Source organism: Ranitomeya imitator, chromosome 5 (genome assembly GCF_032444005.1).
Source record: "Ranitomeya imitator isolate aRanImi1 chromosome 5, aRanImi1.pri, whole genome shotgun sequence".
NCBI lineage: Eukaryota > Metazoa > Chordata > Amphibia > Anura > Dendrobatidae > Ranitomeya > Ranitomeya imitator.
In genome coordinates this window covers 82,356,644-82,373,409 of record NC_091286.1, presented here as the reverse complement: position 1 = coordinate 82,373,409, position 16,766 = coordinate 82,356,644, and the positions used below count along the sequence as shown (strand labels likewise).

The 16,766-nt window shown below is 49.1% G+C and overlaps 2 protein-coding genes across 2 annotated transcripts in view; one reads left to right on the top strand and one right to left on the bottom strand.

Moving 5' to 3' along the window:
* FAM161A (FAM161 centrosomal protein A) overlaps positions 1 to 10,388 on the bottom strand; it is a 28,900-nt gene extending 18,512 nt beyond the window's left edge. The window contains exons 1-3 of the mRNA XM_069768882.1: positions 10,131 to 10,388; positions 4,065 to 4,303; positions 1,770 to 2,930 (exon numbers count right to left, since the gene is read on the bottom strand). Of these exons, the coding sequence (XP_069624983.1) occupies positions 1,770 to 2,930; positions 4,065 to 4,303; positions 10,131 to 10,277 (1,547 nt within the window). The 5' untranslated portion in view covers positions 10,278 to 10,388. The remainder of the gene's footprint in view (positions 1 to 1,769; positions 2,931 to 4,064; positions 4,304 to 10,130) is intronic.
* Positions 10,389 to 10,611: 223 nt separating this feature from the next.
* Positions 10,612 to 16,766, top strand: part of ERLEC1 (endoplasmic reticulum lectin 1) — a 49,150-nt gene continuing 42,995 nt past the window's right edge. The window contains exon 1 of the mRNA XM_069768881.1: positions 10,612 to 10,915. Within this exon, the coding sequence (XP_069624982.1) occupies positions 10,763 to 10,915 (153 nt within the window). The 5' untranslated portion in view covers positions 10,612 to 10,762. The remainder of the gene's footprint in view (positions 10,916 to 16,766) is intronic.

Below are 16,766 nucleotides of genomic sequence, written 5' to 3'. Positions count from 1 at the left end.
CTACCTTATTTCTTATGAAAACACATGAATGCTTGCCAAAAATGTATGGGTATGGTTGAGTCAGAAGACCTCCATGTCACAGCTATCTCCTGTGTAGAGGTACCTTTCCTTTTATCTACTCAATATGTTTTTGCTAAGTAGAGGTAAGGCTACTTTCACACTAGCGTCGGCCCGTCGCAGTGCGTCGGGCCGACGCATCCTGTGATTGCGCCACACAACGCTGCCCCATTGTGAGTTGCGGGGAGGAGGGGGTGGAGTTCCGGCCGCGCATGCGCGGTCGGAAATGGCAGACACAACGCACCAAAAAAACGTTACAACCAACTTTTTTTGTCCCGACGGTTGTTGCACGACGGTTGCGATGTGTGGCAATGCGTCGCTAATACAAGCCTATGGAGAAAAAACGCATCCTGCAAACAACTTTGCAGGATGCGTTTTTTCTGCAAAACGACGCATTGCGACGTGTGTCGTACGACGCTAGTGTGAAAGGAGCCTTAGATGGAAAAGAGTATGATTTTAGAATCAGACTACACAGGGTTTATTGTCATCTGTTACCAGGGTGACCTATGGGTCTGCATTGATGCTGCAGACACAAAACAATAGGATTTTTTTTATCTATTTATGAAGTTGCCTAGTTTTCAGCATTGAAACAATAGCAGAAATGGCCGCAAAGGCATACCTATCAAGGTTATAGAACGTTTCATTCTAAAATAATAAACTTTACAGAAAAAAAGGGAAATCCAAAGTTAATTATAGTGACAGATTTAATTTTCTAATTTAGTCCATCTTTCCAGATAACTCCGTGGTCTAGAAAACGAGGCATAAAACTACATATTCTAAACTAGGAAATTTTACCTCAATTCTTTTAATTTACTATGTGTCTTTTGGGTTTGGTCTGGGTGAATAGCTCTAGCTTTCCTACTTATATGTTTCTTCAAGGTTTTCTCTTTCTCCCTCCTTCTTGTTTGACTCTTTTTCTTGTCTTCTTCCTGTTTTAATTTGCCTTCAAGAGACTTCCTGGGTGGGGACACAAAAGTACTGAAATGTTTGGAATCTCCAAGGTCGAGTTCTGTTAGAGCCACAGAGGGAGAGGAATCTTAGGCCCCTTTCACACATCAGTTTTTGGCCGTCAGTCACAATCCGTTGGCTCGACGGATCCGTCACAGATTACGAAAAACTGATGCGACGGATCCATTTTTTGGATGGATCCAACTAGCGGTTCTGGCTAATTGGATCAGAGCATGCTCAGTTAAAAAAAAAACGGAATCCGTCGCTGGATTCCATCATTTGATGGATCTGTCACTGTCTGTTTTTTCGACGTTCACAAAAAACGCTACTTTGTCCGTTGTCTCCGGCCGCCAGACAAACAATTGTCAACGGATCTGGTGAACGTCGGATGAAACGTGAGGCCATCCATCGCTAATACAAGTCTATGAGAAAAAAAACGTATCCGGCGAAAAAACTGATGTGTGAAAGGGGTCTAAGAGGGATGGAAGAGATCCTTATGTCTAATCTAAGGCTATTCTATCAAAGGGAGGGCAATGGGTGTGTATTCTAAAGATGCATGGAATTGGAAGTTTGGTCTGAATGAATGACCTATGGCAAGTTTCAGCCATGTGAGAGATTTAAGGCTTATCGGATTTATGTTATGGACAATTGTTTGATCCCATTTTGCATGGTGTCCTGTCAAATCACTTGTAAAACATAGATCTGGATTTATATATATTGATTCAATGCATCTCTTAATTATCTTATAAGAATGTGTCCATTACCTAATAGCCTGCTCTCTCCTTTTAGAAGATTCTGTGGACCTTGGAGTGACAACTGTATCATCTTCAAGAGGTAATAATCCTGCAGAACTTTTCCACAATTGGTTCCTAGGAGACTTATATGGCCAACGAGACTCCTTGAGGATTTCTTCATCAGCTTCAATGTCTTTCAGGATTTTACCCTTGTTTGATGCCAAATTTGAGGTACGTAATTGAAAGGGATCACAAATGGTTACATGCTTTGTGTCTTTATTTTTTAAGAAGCGTTTTTCGTGATTTTCATGTAGAACCCTAAAATTGGGTATCTGCGTATTGATTTTTGGTTTATGACTTTCTTTCGTTTTAGGTTGTTGACATCTACTTTTTGGACTAGTCCGACAGGCTAGTGTGCTGGTAGGATAGGAAGAGCTGTGCAGAAGTTCTTGGGATCTCATCTGTATCCTAATCTGCCTATACAGTTCTTCTTCTTTTAGCCTTTCATTAACCGATGTTCCATAGATGGATTTTGGAACCGGCTTTGCTTTGAAATGCTTGAAGGTATGGACTGAATCTGGAAGATCCTCAAGCTGCATCTCCTTTTTCTGTTTCTTGCGCTCCTCTCGTTCAGTAAATAAGAAAGGTCTCTGAGATGCTTGAAGTATCTCCTTGCTTCTATCTTTCACAAAATTGCGTCTTTCCTCATTTCTTTCCACTATCTCGTGGTACAGAGGGAGGTAAACTGAAGCAGGCACAGGGTTTGCTCGAAATTTCTTTTGGCATTCTGCTTCTTCCTCGAGTCTCTTCTTCAACAAATTGTTCTCCATCTCAATTTCTGATTTTGACTTGACATTCATCTCCTTTTTCTTCGACTCCCGAATTGTCATATCAAATGGTTGTGGGATAGTTACTTTGTGTGACCATTCTTTACATTTACTTTTTTTAACCTTTTGTTTCGACTGATGTATTACAAAATCTGTTTTCTTGATGTAATCTTCAACTGTAAATCCATTCCACATTTGGCCAATTTTCTCTGCAACAGATATAGAGTCATTTGTGTCACTGTCATCTTCTCCTTCAGACAGTTCATCCAGGGACGACTCTGACAAGCCAGATGAGCTGACGTTGTGCTTCAGAAAGCAGCATTCACATTCGGTGGGCTCAGAAGACTTCTGCTCCCACTCTGACCTATAAATTAAGAAAACATATTAAAAACATCTTACTGGGCAAAGATGTAATATGAGAAAAGCTTACTAGATGACTAATAAAATACTAATTTCCCACGGCTGCCGTTTACTCTGCGCTACATCTAATTGTGCCCATACAAGTTACGTGAAAGCCAATCCTACAATAGGGAGCGTTTAGTCACTGTACTTTCAAAAAACTTGATCTCATTTGACAGATATTGCGATAAATAGACAATCTGCAAATCACTTTGCTTAAAAATCATGTTTTCTTTCCACCGAAAAATTACTCCAAAGTGCCAGCTACTGAGGGTTTTCCTTCTCTCTAAGTTCTGGCCCCCTACCTATTATCAAGTGTAATCCGTCTGTAGCAGCAGAGACATTGAGATGGATTACAGGGGGTCAGGATGGGTCTACCTCTTTCTGCCTCAGATCTCCAATCTGTTAAACTGCAAACAGACAATACAGTGAGGTGGGATTTCAGTTCAGGTCAACCAAGCCATTGGACAACGGCAGTTGCAATGCATGCTGGGAAAGGAAATGTCAGCAACTATAGTGCTTACAAAATGCTGGCGAGGAGGAACTGCCCGAAGTAGGTGGCTAATTACAGAGCATGAGAATCTGCACATATAATGGACTTATTAGACTACTGTGGAGGCCCATATTACATGGTTAACTTTCAGGATAGTCCTGGTAGTGAATCTCAAGAATGGAGTCATTATTTTAGGCAATAGTAAGGAGCAATCTAAGTTCTTCGATCTCATAAAATGTTGGCACAATGCTAGCATAGAGTTGTCCAAGGACTGCAGCACCTTTGCAGGCCTTCCTTGAACAGCAGTGCTCCAGGCCGCTTACAGCACAGCTCTGTTAGGCTATGTTCACTAGTTGTTTTCTTTGCTACTTTTTTCTTCAGTCAAAACCTGAACTCTTGGCAGTAAAAATATGCAGATAAAAAGTTGCTGCTTTTTTGCTGCATTATTCAGGATCCCAAAGTTCAGCTTTTCTTCCACCATACATGAACAATGAAAAGTGTTAGGCGAGCAATGAGAAAAATATGTGAAACAATTTTTGGAAAAAATGTAATGCAGCCCCCAACCACTCTATAAATGATTACACGCGCCTTATGACACCTACTCACCAGTAATCTGCGTTGGCTGAAGGTTGTGTGTTCTGGACTCCGTGTAGATGTAGTTTATGGTCGTACATCTTCTCCAGCTGTCCCATATTTACTACATGGGCGTTTTTTAATCTCTCAAGCTGCATGTAATACTCCCTGTCTGAGTGATGGAGTTTTGAGATGTCCAGCATCCAATCTTTGCAGGTCACCATTTTGCAGGATTGCTCTTCGTCAGAATCAGAATCGGAGTCAAAATCATCCTGTCAAATGTGACAAAGCAAATGTTTGTATACGGCCATTAGTGATGAATGAAGGACTAAAATAGCTGAAAAAGGGAAAAAGAAGCTGAAACTCATTAGCTTCGTATGTGGTAGAATGGGGTTACAGGTGCCTATAGTATGGGGTCAAATATCCTTATAAAAGCGTTATTGCTCATATGTAAGGTCTTATACAATTGTTGGGATACATGCTGTGGACGGATGAAATCCTATTTTACAACCTCTATGAGGTTCTAGATGACCCACCATAGGGGATGGAGAGTACTTTATGTTCAACCTAGGGCAGAGCAAAACATGTGGGTAAAGATATCATGGACCTGGATACATAAGGGGCTCTCACTCATTTGAGGGCTGCCACCCACCCTCTCCCTACCAGTCACTGCATAGCAGCTTCGAGGTTTTACTAAAAACCAAAGGGTAAAGATGGGCCAATTTGGTTCCCAACATGGTGCCTTTTATGCAAGTGTGAATGTACAGGCCTCCATTGTAGTTGCCTGTTCACCTCTCTCATGAAATAACTTTTTAGGTTCCCCAGAGTCTATGCAATAGGAAATAAGATGGTGGTTGATTAAATAATAGGGAGTTCAAGAGGTCCTGACTATTTGCTCACATGCTATTTGCTGGTAGGAGGTGGTGTTCTGTGGAGGTAGGAGTGGGGCAATGCTGTGGGCCCCAGGCTGGTAGGAGGTGGTGTTCTGCAGAGCTAGGAGTGGGGCGATGCTGTGAGCCCCAGGCTGGTAGGAGGTGGTGTTCTGCGGAGGTAGGAGTGGGGCAATGCTGTGGGCCTCAGGCTGGTAGGAGGTGGTGTTCTGCTGAGGTAGGAGTGGGGCGATGCTGTGGGCCCTGGGCTGGTAGGAGGTGGTGTTCTGTGGAGGTAGGAGTGGGGTAATGCTGTGGGCCCCAGGCTGGTAGGATGTGGTGTTCTGCTGAGGTAGGAGTGGGGCGATGCTGTGGGCCCCAGGCTGGTAGGAGGTGGTGTTCTGCGGAGGTTGGAGTGGGGCGATGCTGTGGGCCCCAGGCTGGTAGGAGGTGGTGTTCTGCGGAGGCAGGAATGGGGCGATGCTGTGGGCCCCAGGCTGGTAGGAGGTGGTGTTCTGCGGAGGTTGGAGTGGGGCGATGCTGTGGGCCTCAGGCTGGTAGGAGGTGGTGTTCTGCTGAGGTAGGAGTGGGGCGATGCTGTGGGCCCTGGGCTGGTAGGAGGTGGTGTTCTGTGGAGGTAGGAGTGGGGCAATGCTGTGGGCCCCAGGCTGGTAGGAGGTGGTGTTCTGCTGAGGTAGGAGTGGGGCGATGCTGTGGGCCCCAGGCTGGTAGGAGGTGGTGTTCTGCGGAGGTTGGAGTGGGGCGATGCTGTGGGCCCCAGGCTGGTAGGAGGTGGTGTTCTGCGGAGGCAGGAATGGGGCGATGCTGTGGGCCTCAGGCTGGTAGGAGGTGGTGTTCTGCGGAGGTTGGAGTGGGGCGATGCTGTGGGCCCCAGGCTGGTAGGAGGTGGTGTTCTGCAGAGCTAGGAGTGGGGCGGTGCTGTGGAACCCAGGCTGGTAGGAGGTGGTGTTCGACGGAGGTAGGAGTGGGGCAATGCTGTGGGCCCCAGGCTGGTAGGAGGTGGTGTTCTGCTGAGGTAGGAGTGGGGCGATGCTGTGGGCCCCAGGCTGGTAGGAGGTGGTGTTCTGCGGAGGCAGGAGTGGGGCGATGCTGTGGGCCTCAGGCTGGTAGGAGGTGGTGTTCGGTGTTGGTAGGAGTGGGGCGATGCTATGGGCCCTGGGCTGGTAGGAGGTGGTGTTTTGTGGTTCAGGGGCTCCGCCGACATTTTATGACAGCCCGGAGCCCCTGCACTTTCCATGCTTTTCAATGCTGTGGACTTCAGGTAAATGCCCGCCGAAGGCAGCACACGTGCAATTGAGATCTTGGCAGATGAGATCTTAGTGCCGAGATCTCAATCTGCACATGTACATCTGAACATTTTCCTAAAGTCCACCGCATTGAAAAGCGTGCAAAGTGAAGGGGCTCCGGGCTGTCATAAAATGTTGGCAAAGCCCCTGCACTACTGAACTACCCCTCCTACGAGCCAGGGACCTGCAGCATCGCCCCACTCCTGCCGCCCCCGGAAGTTTCCTGCAGCAGCAACCCAGGGACAGTACTCCACCGCAGCTGGTAAGCTACATAAGGATTATAAGACACACCCCATTTCCCCCCCCAAAATTTTTTGGGGAAAAGTGCGTCTTATAATCTAAAAAATACAGTATTCCACAACTTTCACGTGCAGTTGTTCACAGATTGGTGACCTCTGACCATCTTTCTGCTTCTCTAACATGCCATTTTTGTACAGTCATGTGACGTGGTTTAACATTGACCCTCCGGCTGTATTTTGTTAGTAGCATTTACATTTCCAGCCTCTTGTTAACCCTGTCCCAACTTTTTTGATTTGAGTTGCTGCCATCAATTACCAAATGAGTTACTGATACATTTTTCCAAATCAAAAGGAAAAGTGTCCATCTTTCAACTTCTGATCTGTGTTTTATGTTCGGTTGTGAATAAAATATGGTACATGAGACTTCTAAATTATTGGATTCTTGTCTTTGTTACATTTGACACAGCGCCCCAACTTGGGAATTGGGGTTGTATGAATGTCCCTCCTGTTAACACATCAGTGGTCACTTGCCTGTGTAATCATACAATTGTAATAGCAAATATGGACTAAAGGGTGTAATTCTGCTTCTGACCATTCACCTGGTCGTTTGGTCAACCATCATATTCCACTTATGGTAGGTGATAATTAGTGGATTGGCGAGGGTCTGACCGCTGAGATCCCCACTGACTGTTACAATATGGATATGTCCCTGCTATGAATGGAGCAACGCTCACACATGTGGCCGGACCCTCCATTGAAAGATGTATTCGGTTATCTCCACATTTCTATAGATAATGGAGCAGCGCACGTACACAACCGCCGCACCAGTTCTGGCCATCAGTGAGTGTTCCACAACTTGACTCTCGTCAACGTGGTAACCAGGAATTGTATTGTGGTATTGTATGACCAGCCATCAATATAATAAATAGGGTATTCACATAACGCTGCATGAACCGGTCACCAGACAGTGTGTGCACAAGTACAGATACAAAGTGCTATTACGTGCTTGGAGGGTGGGTAATCATATTATACGGAGGTCCTCATTTTGAAGTAAATTTTGTATGGGCAAAAGGGACAAAGTTAGATAAGTGAGGTCATGCGATAGGCCTGTCTAAAGAAATGTGTTTTTAGGTCATGCTTAAAACTGTGGGTATTGGGATTTACCGTATTTTTCGGACTATAAGACGCACTTTTCCCCCAAAAAAATTGTGAGGAAAATGGGGGGTGCGTCTTATAGTTGGAATGCAGGCTTACTGGTTGGTTGTGGCAGTAGTGTGGCGGCAGCAGAGGTGCGGGGATGATGAGGCGCGGTGAGTGGTATGGCATGAGCAGAGTCCCTTCCACAGGTGAGGTGACGCCACGGCCCGATATTCAAGGCGAGTAGCAGAGCCGGGTGAATCACGGCTTTCTCGGTGGCGGCGAAATGGATCATGCGCACTGGCGCAATGGGTCCGTTAGGCTTTAATGACAGGGTGGATATGTCAGTGTTTTTGCATTGAATAAACCTGGCAGATGTTCAGGTATATGTAAGTATGTTCGGTCCTAGGTTTCTGTTATAGGACATTTGGATTAGTGGGAATCGGTTGGGACCCCTTTTTTGAGCACGAAAAAGTATGATATGTAAAGAAGGTAAGAAAACCCCTTTGTGGTTTGATTAGTCAGAAGCGGGCTTAATATCCCTGTTCAAGTGCTATCTCAATTGTTCAATGATATTATTATGTGCAATGATATTGTTTTTAATTTGTGCAATTTTAATGTTTTGTATTTCTTAGGCTACTTTCACACTAGCGTTTTTTTTAAATCCATCACAATGCGTTGTTTTGCAGAAAAAACGCATCCTGCAAAAGTGCTTGCAGGATGCGTTTTTTCCCCATACACTTCTATTGACGACGCATTTGCGACGGATTTGCACACTTCGCATCCGTCTTGCGACGAATGCGTTGTGCTTCGGCGGACCGTCGGGAGAAAAAAACCCTACATGTAACGTTTTTTTCTCCCGACGGACCGCTTTTTCCGACCGCGCATGCACGGCCGGAACTCCGCCCCCACCTCCCCGCACCTTACAATGGGGCAGCGGATGCGCCGGAAAAATGCATCCGCTGCCTCCATTGTGCAATGCAGCAAACGCTAGCGTCGGAATCTCTCCCCGACGCATTGCGACGGGGAGATTCCGACGCTAGTGTGAAAGGAGCCTTAGTGTGTGGGAGAAGTTTGCCGCGGGGGTGGGGGGGGAGTGGGGGGGGGAGGGTATTGTGGCCGGTATATCTCTCCCTCCGTCATTTCCACAAACATACTGACCCGTAGAAACGCAAGCACAGCGCGAAACGGCCGTTGTTTGTTCCTGCTCACAGCAGCTCCTTTTCTCACCCTCCCGACCATGGAATTTTAATGAAGATTGAGTAAAAATTGGGATTTCAAGATCAGTGAGTGCCTTCTCTGCTTTTCCGTATATGACAATGACTTTGTTCAATTTTTCTGAAGACCACCCGTGATCGTTATGTGAGGCTGAGGCACCTGGGTTCTAGAGTGGCAACACCTCATTTTTTCCAGGCAGTACCGTTTAGTTTTTTTGGCTTTTTGGTATTCACCTGTGGAAGGGACTCTGCTCACGCCATACCGCTCACCGCACCTCATCATCCTCAGGAAGATGGCCGCGTCCACCGAGAAACCAGTGATTAACCCGGCTCTGCTGCTCGCCTTGGATACCGGGCCGCGGCGTCACCTCACCTGAGGAGGTGACCGCACCTCTGCCGCCTCCACTCCACTGCCGCAACCCCTCACATGGATGCCAGGCGGGCGGCGTCGCCCACCTAAGCAGGAAGGGACCCTGTTCAGGTGCACGCCGTACCGACCACTGCACCTCAGCGTCACCTCACCTCTGCCGCCACCATGCCTCCTATGACCCTGCTCTGCCACCGCCAGCCCTCAGGTAGGATACCTTAAATTCGGACAATAAGACGGACCCCATCTGATAAAAAAATATAAATACGGTACTCGAATTGTCTTGGGTAGTGCATTCCAAAGAATTGGCACAGCACATAAAAAGTCTTGGAGACGGGAGTGAGAGGTTCGGATTATTGAAGTCTTCGGTCATTAGCAGAACGGAGGGGCACGGGGAGGAGATGTTGGAGGGTGCTGAACTATGGACAGCTTGTTGGTCAGAGAAATAAGTTTATATTGGACTCTGTACCGGATGGGTAACCAGTGCAACAACTGGCACAGGGTGGAGGCATCGGTGTAGAGGTTGGAAAGGAATATGACCCTGGCTGTTGCATTCAGGACAGATTGGAGAAGGGAGAGTTTGGAGAGGAGAGAGGAGAGAGAGAGAGAGAGAGAGGTATTTTGGCCGATTCCGTCACTGTGCGTTTTTTTCCGGCGCTAATACAACTCTATGGGAAAAAAATGGATCCGGCGTAAAAAAAAAGGATCAGTTTTTTACAAAAATTGCCGGATTGTGCCTGAAACAAAAAACCTGATGTGTGAAAGCAGCATTTCCTCCGTTTTTTGCCGGATCCGTCCAAAATTATTTTTCCGGCGGCCGGAAAAAACGCACAGCGATGGATCCAGTGAAAAACATAGGAAACGTGAAGTGAAATGATGGATCCGGCGACCCTTTCCGTTTTAGTAAAGAAATCCTGCATTTTCCATTCTCTCTCTCAGCCCCGGCGGGCACCACTTCCTCACCAGTCCCGGCTCCTCGGTGCGGCCCCGCAGCTTCTCCTCCTCCTCCTCCTGCCTCTCGTACAGAGTGCGGGGACCTCTGGTGCGGGGGTTCACAGGGGTGCGGACACACGATGCGGCCAGCACCGCGTCCTGGTGAGAGCTCGCCATCACAACCGCACGGAGAGTCGCTGCACTGTTACCTAGCAACCGCTGACGCTACGGGGTGAGAGAGGGGACAGAAAGCGGAAAAGAAGATCAGCGGCTTGGAGACAAAAGCCTCAGCAGATGGCGATAATCCGATCACACCATCTGCTGGAGGAGCCTGAGCTGACGGCGACAGACCGCGGGGATGAGCGGAGACGCACGGGAGCCTCCATACACTGCGCTGCTGGAAGCTGCATCCTCCACAGTGTGTACACACCTACATGCGGAGCGCTAGACACATGGAAATGTTATGTGTAATAACGATGGAGGACTAATAAAGTTTATTAAAAAAAAAACCATCTCCTGCCCCGGAAGTGCAGAGCTGTGGCCGCTGCGGGCCGGCTCCACTGATGCCGGAAGAGACGTGGCGTCCCCGCTGTGTGCGCTGTGCCGCTATATGATTGGCTGTGGGCAGTGTCCGGAGAGCGGTGCCCGCAGCTGGGGAGAGGATGCACCGGGGAGAGCGGGCTGTCCGTGCGTGTGCCCCGGCCCTGCTGCTCCTGTACGGGCTGCTCAGGGAGTGCAGCGGGGGCAGGACACTGCCAGCAATCAGCGATGACATCCCATTCCGCCTCAACTGGCCGGGGCCGGACTTCTCTCTGGTCAGTCACCCGGGAACAACGCACTGTGCTGGGGCAGGCGGCTGCTGAGGGTGGGCTCCGACAGCGCAGGGGGTGGGCTCCGACAGCACGGGGGGCGGGCTCCGACAGCGCGGGGGGTGGGCTCCGACAGCGCGGGGGGTGGGCTCCGACAGCGCGGGGGGTGGGCTCCGACAGCGCGGGGGGTGGGCTCCGACAGCGCGGGGGGTGGGCTCCGACAGCACGGGGGGTGGGCTCCGACAGCGCAGGGGGGTGGGCTCCGACAGCACGGGGGGTGGGCTCCGACAGCGCGGGGGGTGGGCTCCGACAGCGCAGGGGGGTGGGCTCCGACAGCGCAAGGGGTGGGCTCCGACAGCGCGGGGGGTGGGCTCCGACAGCGCGGGGGGTGGGCTCCGACAGCACGGGGGGCGGGCTCCGACAGCGCGGGGGGTGGGCTCCGACAGCGCGGGGGGTGGGCTCCGACAGCGCGGGGGGTGGGCTCCGACAGCACGGGGGGTGGGCTCCGACAGCGCAGGGGGGTGGGCTCCGACAGCACGGGGGGTGGGCTCCGACAGCGCGGGGGGTGGGCTCCGACAGCGCAGGGGGGTGGGCTCCGACAGCGCAAGGGGTGGGCTCCGACAGCGCAGGGGGTGGGCTCCGACAGCACGGGGGGTGGGCTCCGACAGCGCAAGGGGTGGGCTCCGACAGCGCGGGGGGTGGGCTCCGACAGCACGGGGGGTGGGCTCCGACAGCGCAAGGGGTGGGCTCCGACAGCGCGGGGGGTGGGCTCCGACAGCGCGGGGGGTGGGCTCCGACAGCACGGGGGGTGGGCTCCGACAGCGCAGGGGGGTGGGCTCCGACAGCGCAGGGGGGTGGGCTCCGACAGCGCAAGGGGTGGGCTCCGACAGCGCGGGGGGTGGGCTCCGACAGCGCAGGGGGGTGGGCTCCGACAGCGCAGGGGGGTGGGCTCCGACAGCGCGGGGGGTGGGCTCCGACAGCGCAGGGGGTGGGCTCCGACAGCGCAGGGGGGTGGGCTCCGACAGCGCAGGGGGGTGGGCTCCGACAGCGCAAGGGGTGGGCTCCGACAGCGCAGGGGGTGGGCTCCGACAGCGCAGGGGGTGGGCTCCGACAGCGCAGGGGGTGGGCTCCGACAGCGCAAGGGGTGGGCTCCGACAGCGCAGGGGGTGGGCTCTGACAGCGCAAGGGGTGGGCTCCGACAGCACTGGGGGCGGGCTCCGACAGCGCTGGGGGCGGGCTCCGACAGCACAGGTGGAGTTTTCAGGGCTACGTGATATTACTGGTACAATACGAGGTTCCTGTTCTAAGTCTACACATGGCAGTATTGGGCAGGGTATAGTGATATCAGGGTCAGAGAGAGGGGTACAGACCCCTCAGCACATACATGATGCACCGGTGCTCAGGAAGGATATAATGGAACTAGAGAGAGTACAAAGGAGGGCAACAAAATTAATAAAGGGGATGGGAGAACTACATTACCCAGATAGATTAGCGAAATTAGGATTATTTAGTCTAGAAAAAAGACGACTGAGGGGCGATCTAATAACCATGTATAAGTATATAAGGGGACAATACAAATATCTCGCTGAGGATCTGTTTATACCAAGGAAGGTGACGGGCACAAGGGGGCATTCTTTGCGTCTGGAGGAGAGAAGGTTTTTCCACCAACATAGAAGAGGATTCTTTACTGTTAGGGCGGTGAGAATCTGGAATTGCTTGCCTGAGGAGGTGGTGATGGCGAACTCAGTCGAGGGGTTCAAGAGAGGCCTGGATGTCTTCCTGGAGCAGAACAATATTGTATCATACAATTATTAGGTTCTGTAGAAGGACGTAGATCTGGGTATTTATTATGATGGAATATAGGCTGAACTGGATGGACAAATGTCTTTTTTCGGCCTTACTAACTATGTTACTATGTTACTATGATGGCACAGCGTCTGCTTCTGGAGATGCAGATGTTGGGGGATCTGTTTGTGAATTGTGTATCTATACAGGACTGTGCAAAAGGTTTAGGTAATTGTGGAAATAATCCTGTGCAGTGAGGGTATGTGCCCACTGTCAGGAACTGCTGTGGGTGGGACGCTGCATATTTATACAGTGTCAAACCAGCAGCGGCCAGATGATACAGCATAGTGAATAGGATTTAACCCCTTCCCGACCTTTGACGCAGCGTATGTCATGAAAACCTGTGCCAATCCGACCTGTGACGCAGCATATGCGTCATGGTGGGATTGCGTCCGTGCAGGCCAGGTGAAAGGGTTAACTCCAATTTCACCCGACCTGCAGGGACAAGGGGAGTGGTACTACAGCCCGTGGAGTTGGTTTGCCCCCCCCCCCCCCCCCCCCGGGGCTACGATCGCTCTGATTGGTTGTTTCACTTTTAACAGCCAATCTGTAATATTCCACCTATGAAAATTGGTGAAATATTACAATCCAGCCATGGCCGATGCTGCAATAGCATCGGCCATGGCTGGAGACCCCGTTCTGGCCCCCCCCCACCGACTGACGGCGGCGATCTGCAGCCGCCGTCAGTGTTCCGTACCCCTCCGTCCTGTCCTAAGCACCTTCCTCTCCCCTCCAGCCCCCCCCCCCGCTGTCCGATCGCACCCCCCAATACTTACCTAGTCCCGGTGTCCTCGGTCTTCTCGCATGGGTGCCACCATCTTGAACAGATGGCGGGCGCATGCGTAGTGCGCCCGTCGAATCTGCCGGCAGGCAGATTCGTTCCCTGTACATTTTGATCGCTGTGATAGAACCTATCACAGCGATCAAAATGAAAAAATAGTAAATAAACCCCCCCCAATTATCCCCCCATAGGTAGGGAACATAATAAAATACAGAAAATATATTTATTTTTTTTTTTTCGGTTAGGGATAGGGTTGCACTTAGGGATAGGGTTGCACTTAGGGATAGGGTTGCACTTAGGGATAGGGTTGCACTTAGGGATAGGGTTGCACTTAGGGATAGGGTTGCACTTAGGGATAGGGTTGCACTTAGGGATAGGGTTGCACTTAGGGATAGGGTTAGAATTGGGTTAGAATTAGGCTATGTGCACACGGTGCGGATTTGGCTGCGGATCCGCAGCGGATTGGTCGCTGCGGATTCGTAGCAGTTTTCCATCGCGTTTACAGTACCACGTAAAACTATGGAAAACCAAATCCGCTGTGCCCATGGTGCGGAAAATACAGCGCGGAAACGCTGCGTTGTATTTTCCGCAGCATGTCAATTCTTTGTGCGGATTCCGCAGCGTTTTACACCTGCTCCATAATAGGAATCCGCAGGTGAAATCCACACAAAAAACACTGGAAATCCGCAGGTAAAGCGCAGTGCGTTTTACCTGCAGATTTTACAAAGACGGTGTGGAAGAATCCGCACACAAATCCGCAACGTGGGCACATAGCCTTAGGGTTAGGGCTGGAATTAGAGTTCGGGTTGGAATTAGGGTTAAGGCTAGGGTTAGGGGTGTGTTGGTGTTAGGGTTGTGGTTAGGATTGGGATTAGGGTTAGGGGTGTGTTGGTGGTAGAATTGAGGGGTTTCAACTGTTTAGGCACATCAGGGGGTCTCCAAACGCGACATGGCACCACCATTGATTCCAGCCAATCTTGCGTTTGAAAACGTCAAATGGTGCTCCCTCCCTTCCGAGCCCCCACGTGTGCCCAAACAGTGGTTTACCCCCACATAAGGGGTATCGGCGTACTCAGGAGAAACTGGACAACAACTTTTGGGGTCCAATTTCTCCTGTTACCCTTGGGAAAATAAAAAATTGCGGGCTAAAAATTATTTTTGAGGAAAGAAAAATGATTTTTTATTTTCACGGCTCTGCGTTATAAACTTCTGTAAAGCACCTGGGGGTTTAAAGTGCTCACTATGCATCTAGATAAGTTCCTTGGGGGGGGGGTCTAGTTTCCAAAATGGGGTCACTTGTGGGGGAGCTCCAATGTTTAGGCACACAGGGGCTCTCCAAACGCGACATGGTGTCCGCTAACGATAGGAGCTAATTTTCCATTCAAAAAGTCAAATGGCGCGCCTTCCCTTCCGAGCCCTGCTGTGCGCCCAAACAGTGGTTTACCCCCACATATGAGGTACCGGTGTACTCAGGACAAGTTGTACAACAACTTTCATGGTCCAGTTTCTCCTTTTACCCTTGGGAAATAAAAAAAATTGTTGCTTAAAGATCATTTGTGTGACTAAAAAGTTAAATGTTCATTTTTTCCTTCCATGTTGCTTCTGCTGCTGTGAAGCACCTGAAGGGTTAATAAACTTCTTGAATGTGGTTGAGGGGTGCAGTTTTTAGAATGGTGTCACTTTTGGGTATTTTCAGCCATATAGACCCCTCAAACTGACTTCAAATGTGAGGTGATCCCTAAAAAAAATGGTTTTGTAAATTTCGTTGTAAAAATGAGAAATCGCTGGTCAAATTTTAACCCTTATAACTTCCTAACAAAAAAAAATTTTGCTTCCAAAATTGTGCTGATGTAAAGTAGACATGTGGGAAATGTTATTTATTAACTATTTTGTGTCACATAACTTTCTGGTTTAACAGAATAAAAATTCAAAATGTGAAAATTGTGAAATTTTCTAAATTTTCGCCAAATTTCCGTTTTTTTTTCACAAATAAACGCAGAAATTATCGACCTAAATTTACCACTAACATGAAGCCCAATATGTCACAAAAAACAGTCTCAGAATCGCTAGGATCCGTTGAAGCGTTCCTGAGTTATTACTTCATAAAGGGACACTGGTCAGAATTGCAAAAAATGGCCAGGTCATTAAGGACAAAATAGGCTGGGTCATGAAGGGGTGCCTCCACTGTGCCTCCAGAGACCTCTGCAGAGACATGCAGCGCGTCTCTCCAGACTGCAGCAAGTCTATTTATCTTTCCGAGACGTTAGTCTCCACAAGAGAAATTTCACCGATAGAAATGTATGAGATACAGTTCAGTGAACACATGCGGATTTACCTGCGTTCGGTAGACGGCAGCAATTTGAACATATACTGCAGAGTGCTGCTACTTCCGGACTCTGGGCAACTGGCCTAAGAGAACTATGAAAAGCAGAGGGTTAATAGTTTGTCTCAATTTAACAAAATGAACAAAAGAGAAGTCTATATGAAACCAGTCTTTGGTGTGACTGCACTTTGCCTTCAAAACGGCGTCCGTTCTAGGTAACTTGCACTCTTCCTCTGGATAACGTCGGGTTGTATAAATCCTTCTAGCAATTCATCTAATCCAACACAGACTGGATGATGTTGAGATTCCGGCTCTGTGGGGCCTTACATAAGGCTATGTTCACACAGGGTTTTCTGCAGTAAAACCTGATCTCTCGGCAGTAAATATGCTGCAGCCAAAACGTAGATTTTTTTTTGTGTATTATTGCGGCTTTTCTTACTGCGGTTTTTCGGGTCCCAAAGTTCAGCTTTGCTTCCACCTTGCAAGCATGAATAATACAAGGTGTTGGACCACCAAGGCAAGACATATGTGAGACCATGAAAGATTTTAGAAAGAAACGGTAATATGATCAAATTATTTAGGGGAAAAAGTGTTTGTCTGAAAAAAAATGTCTGTTCTGAACAAAGAAGCACAGCTGTTTACGAAGATTGAGTTCATGCAAAAGTACACATTTACCAATGTAAACACAGTGGGAGAAACAGAATTGGTTGGCATCGTTTACCTTATCACGTCGCTAATTTAATTATTACCAATTTAATTAAACTGTAATTGGAGCCAGGAAAAATAAAATCACAAAAATAAATGGGTGTCACATACTCCTGTACCTGCAATTCATTTCACCAAAAACGCAGCAAAACCTGAGGGCAGCGGGATTTTTTTGCTGTGGCTTTGCACTTATTGCTTTCTGT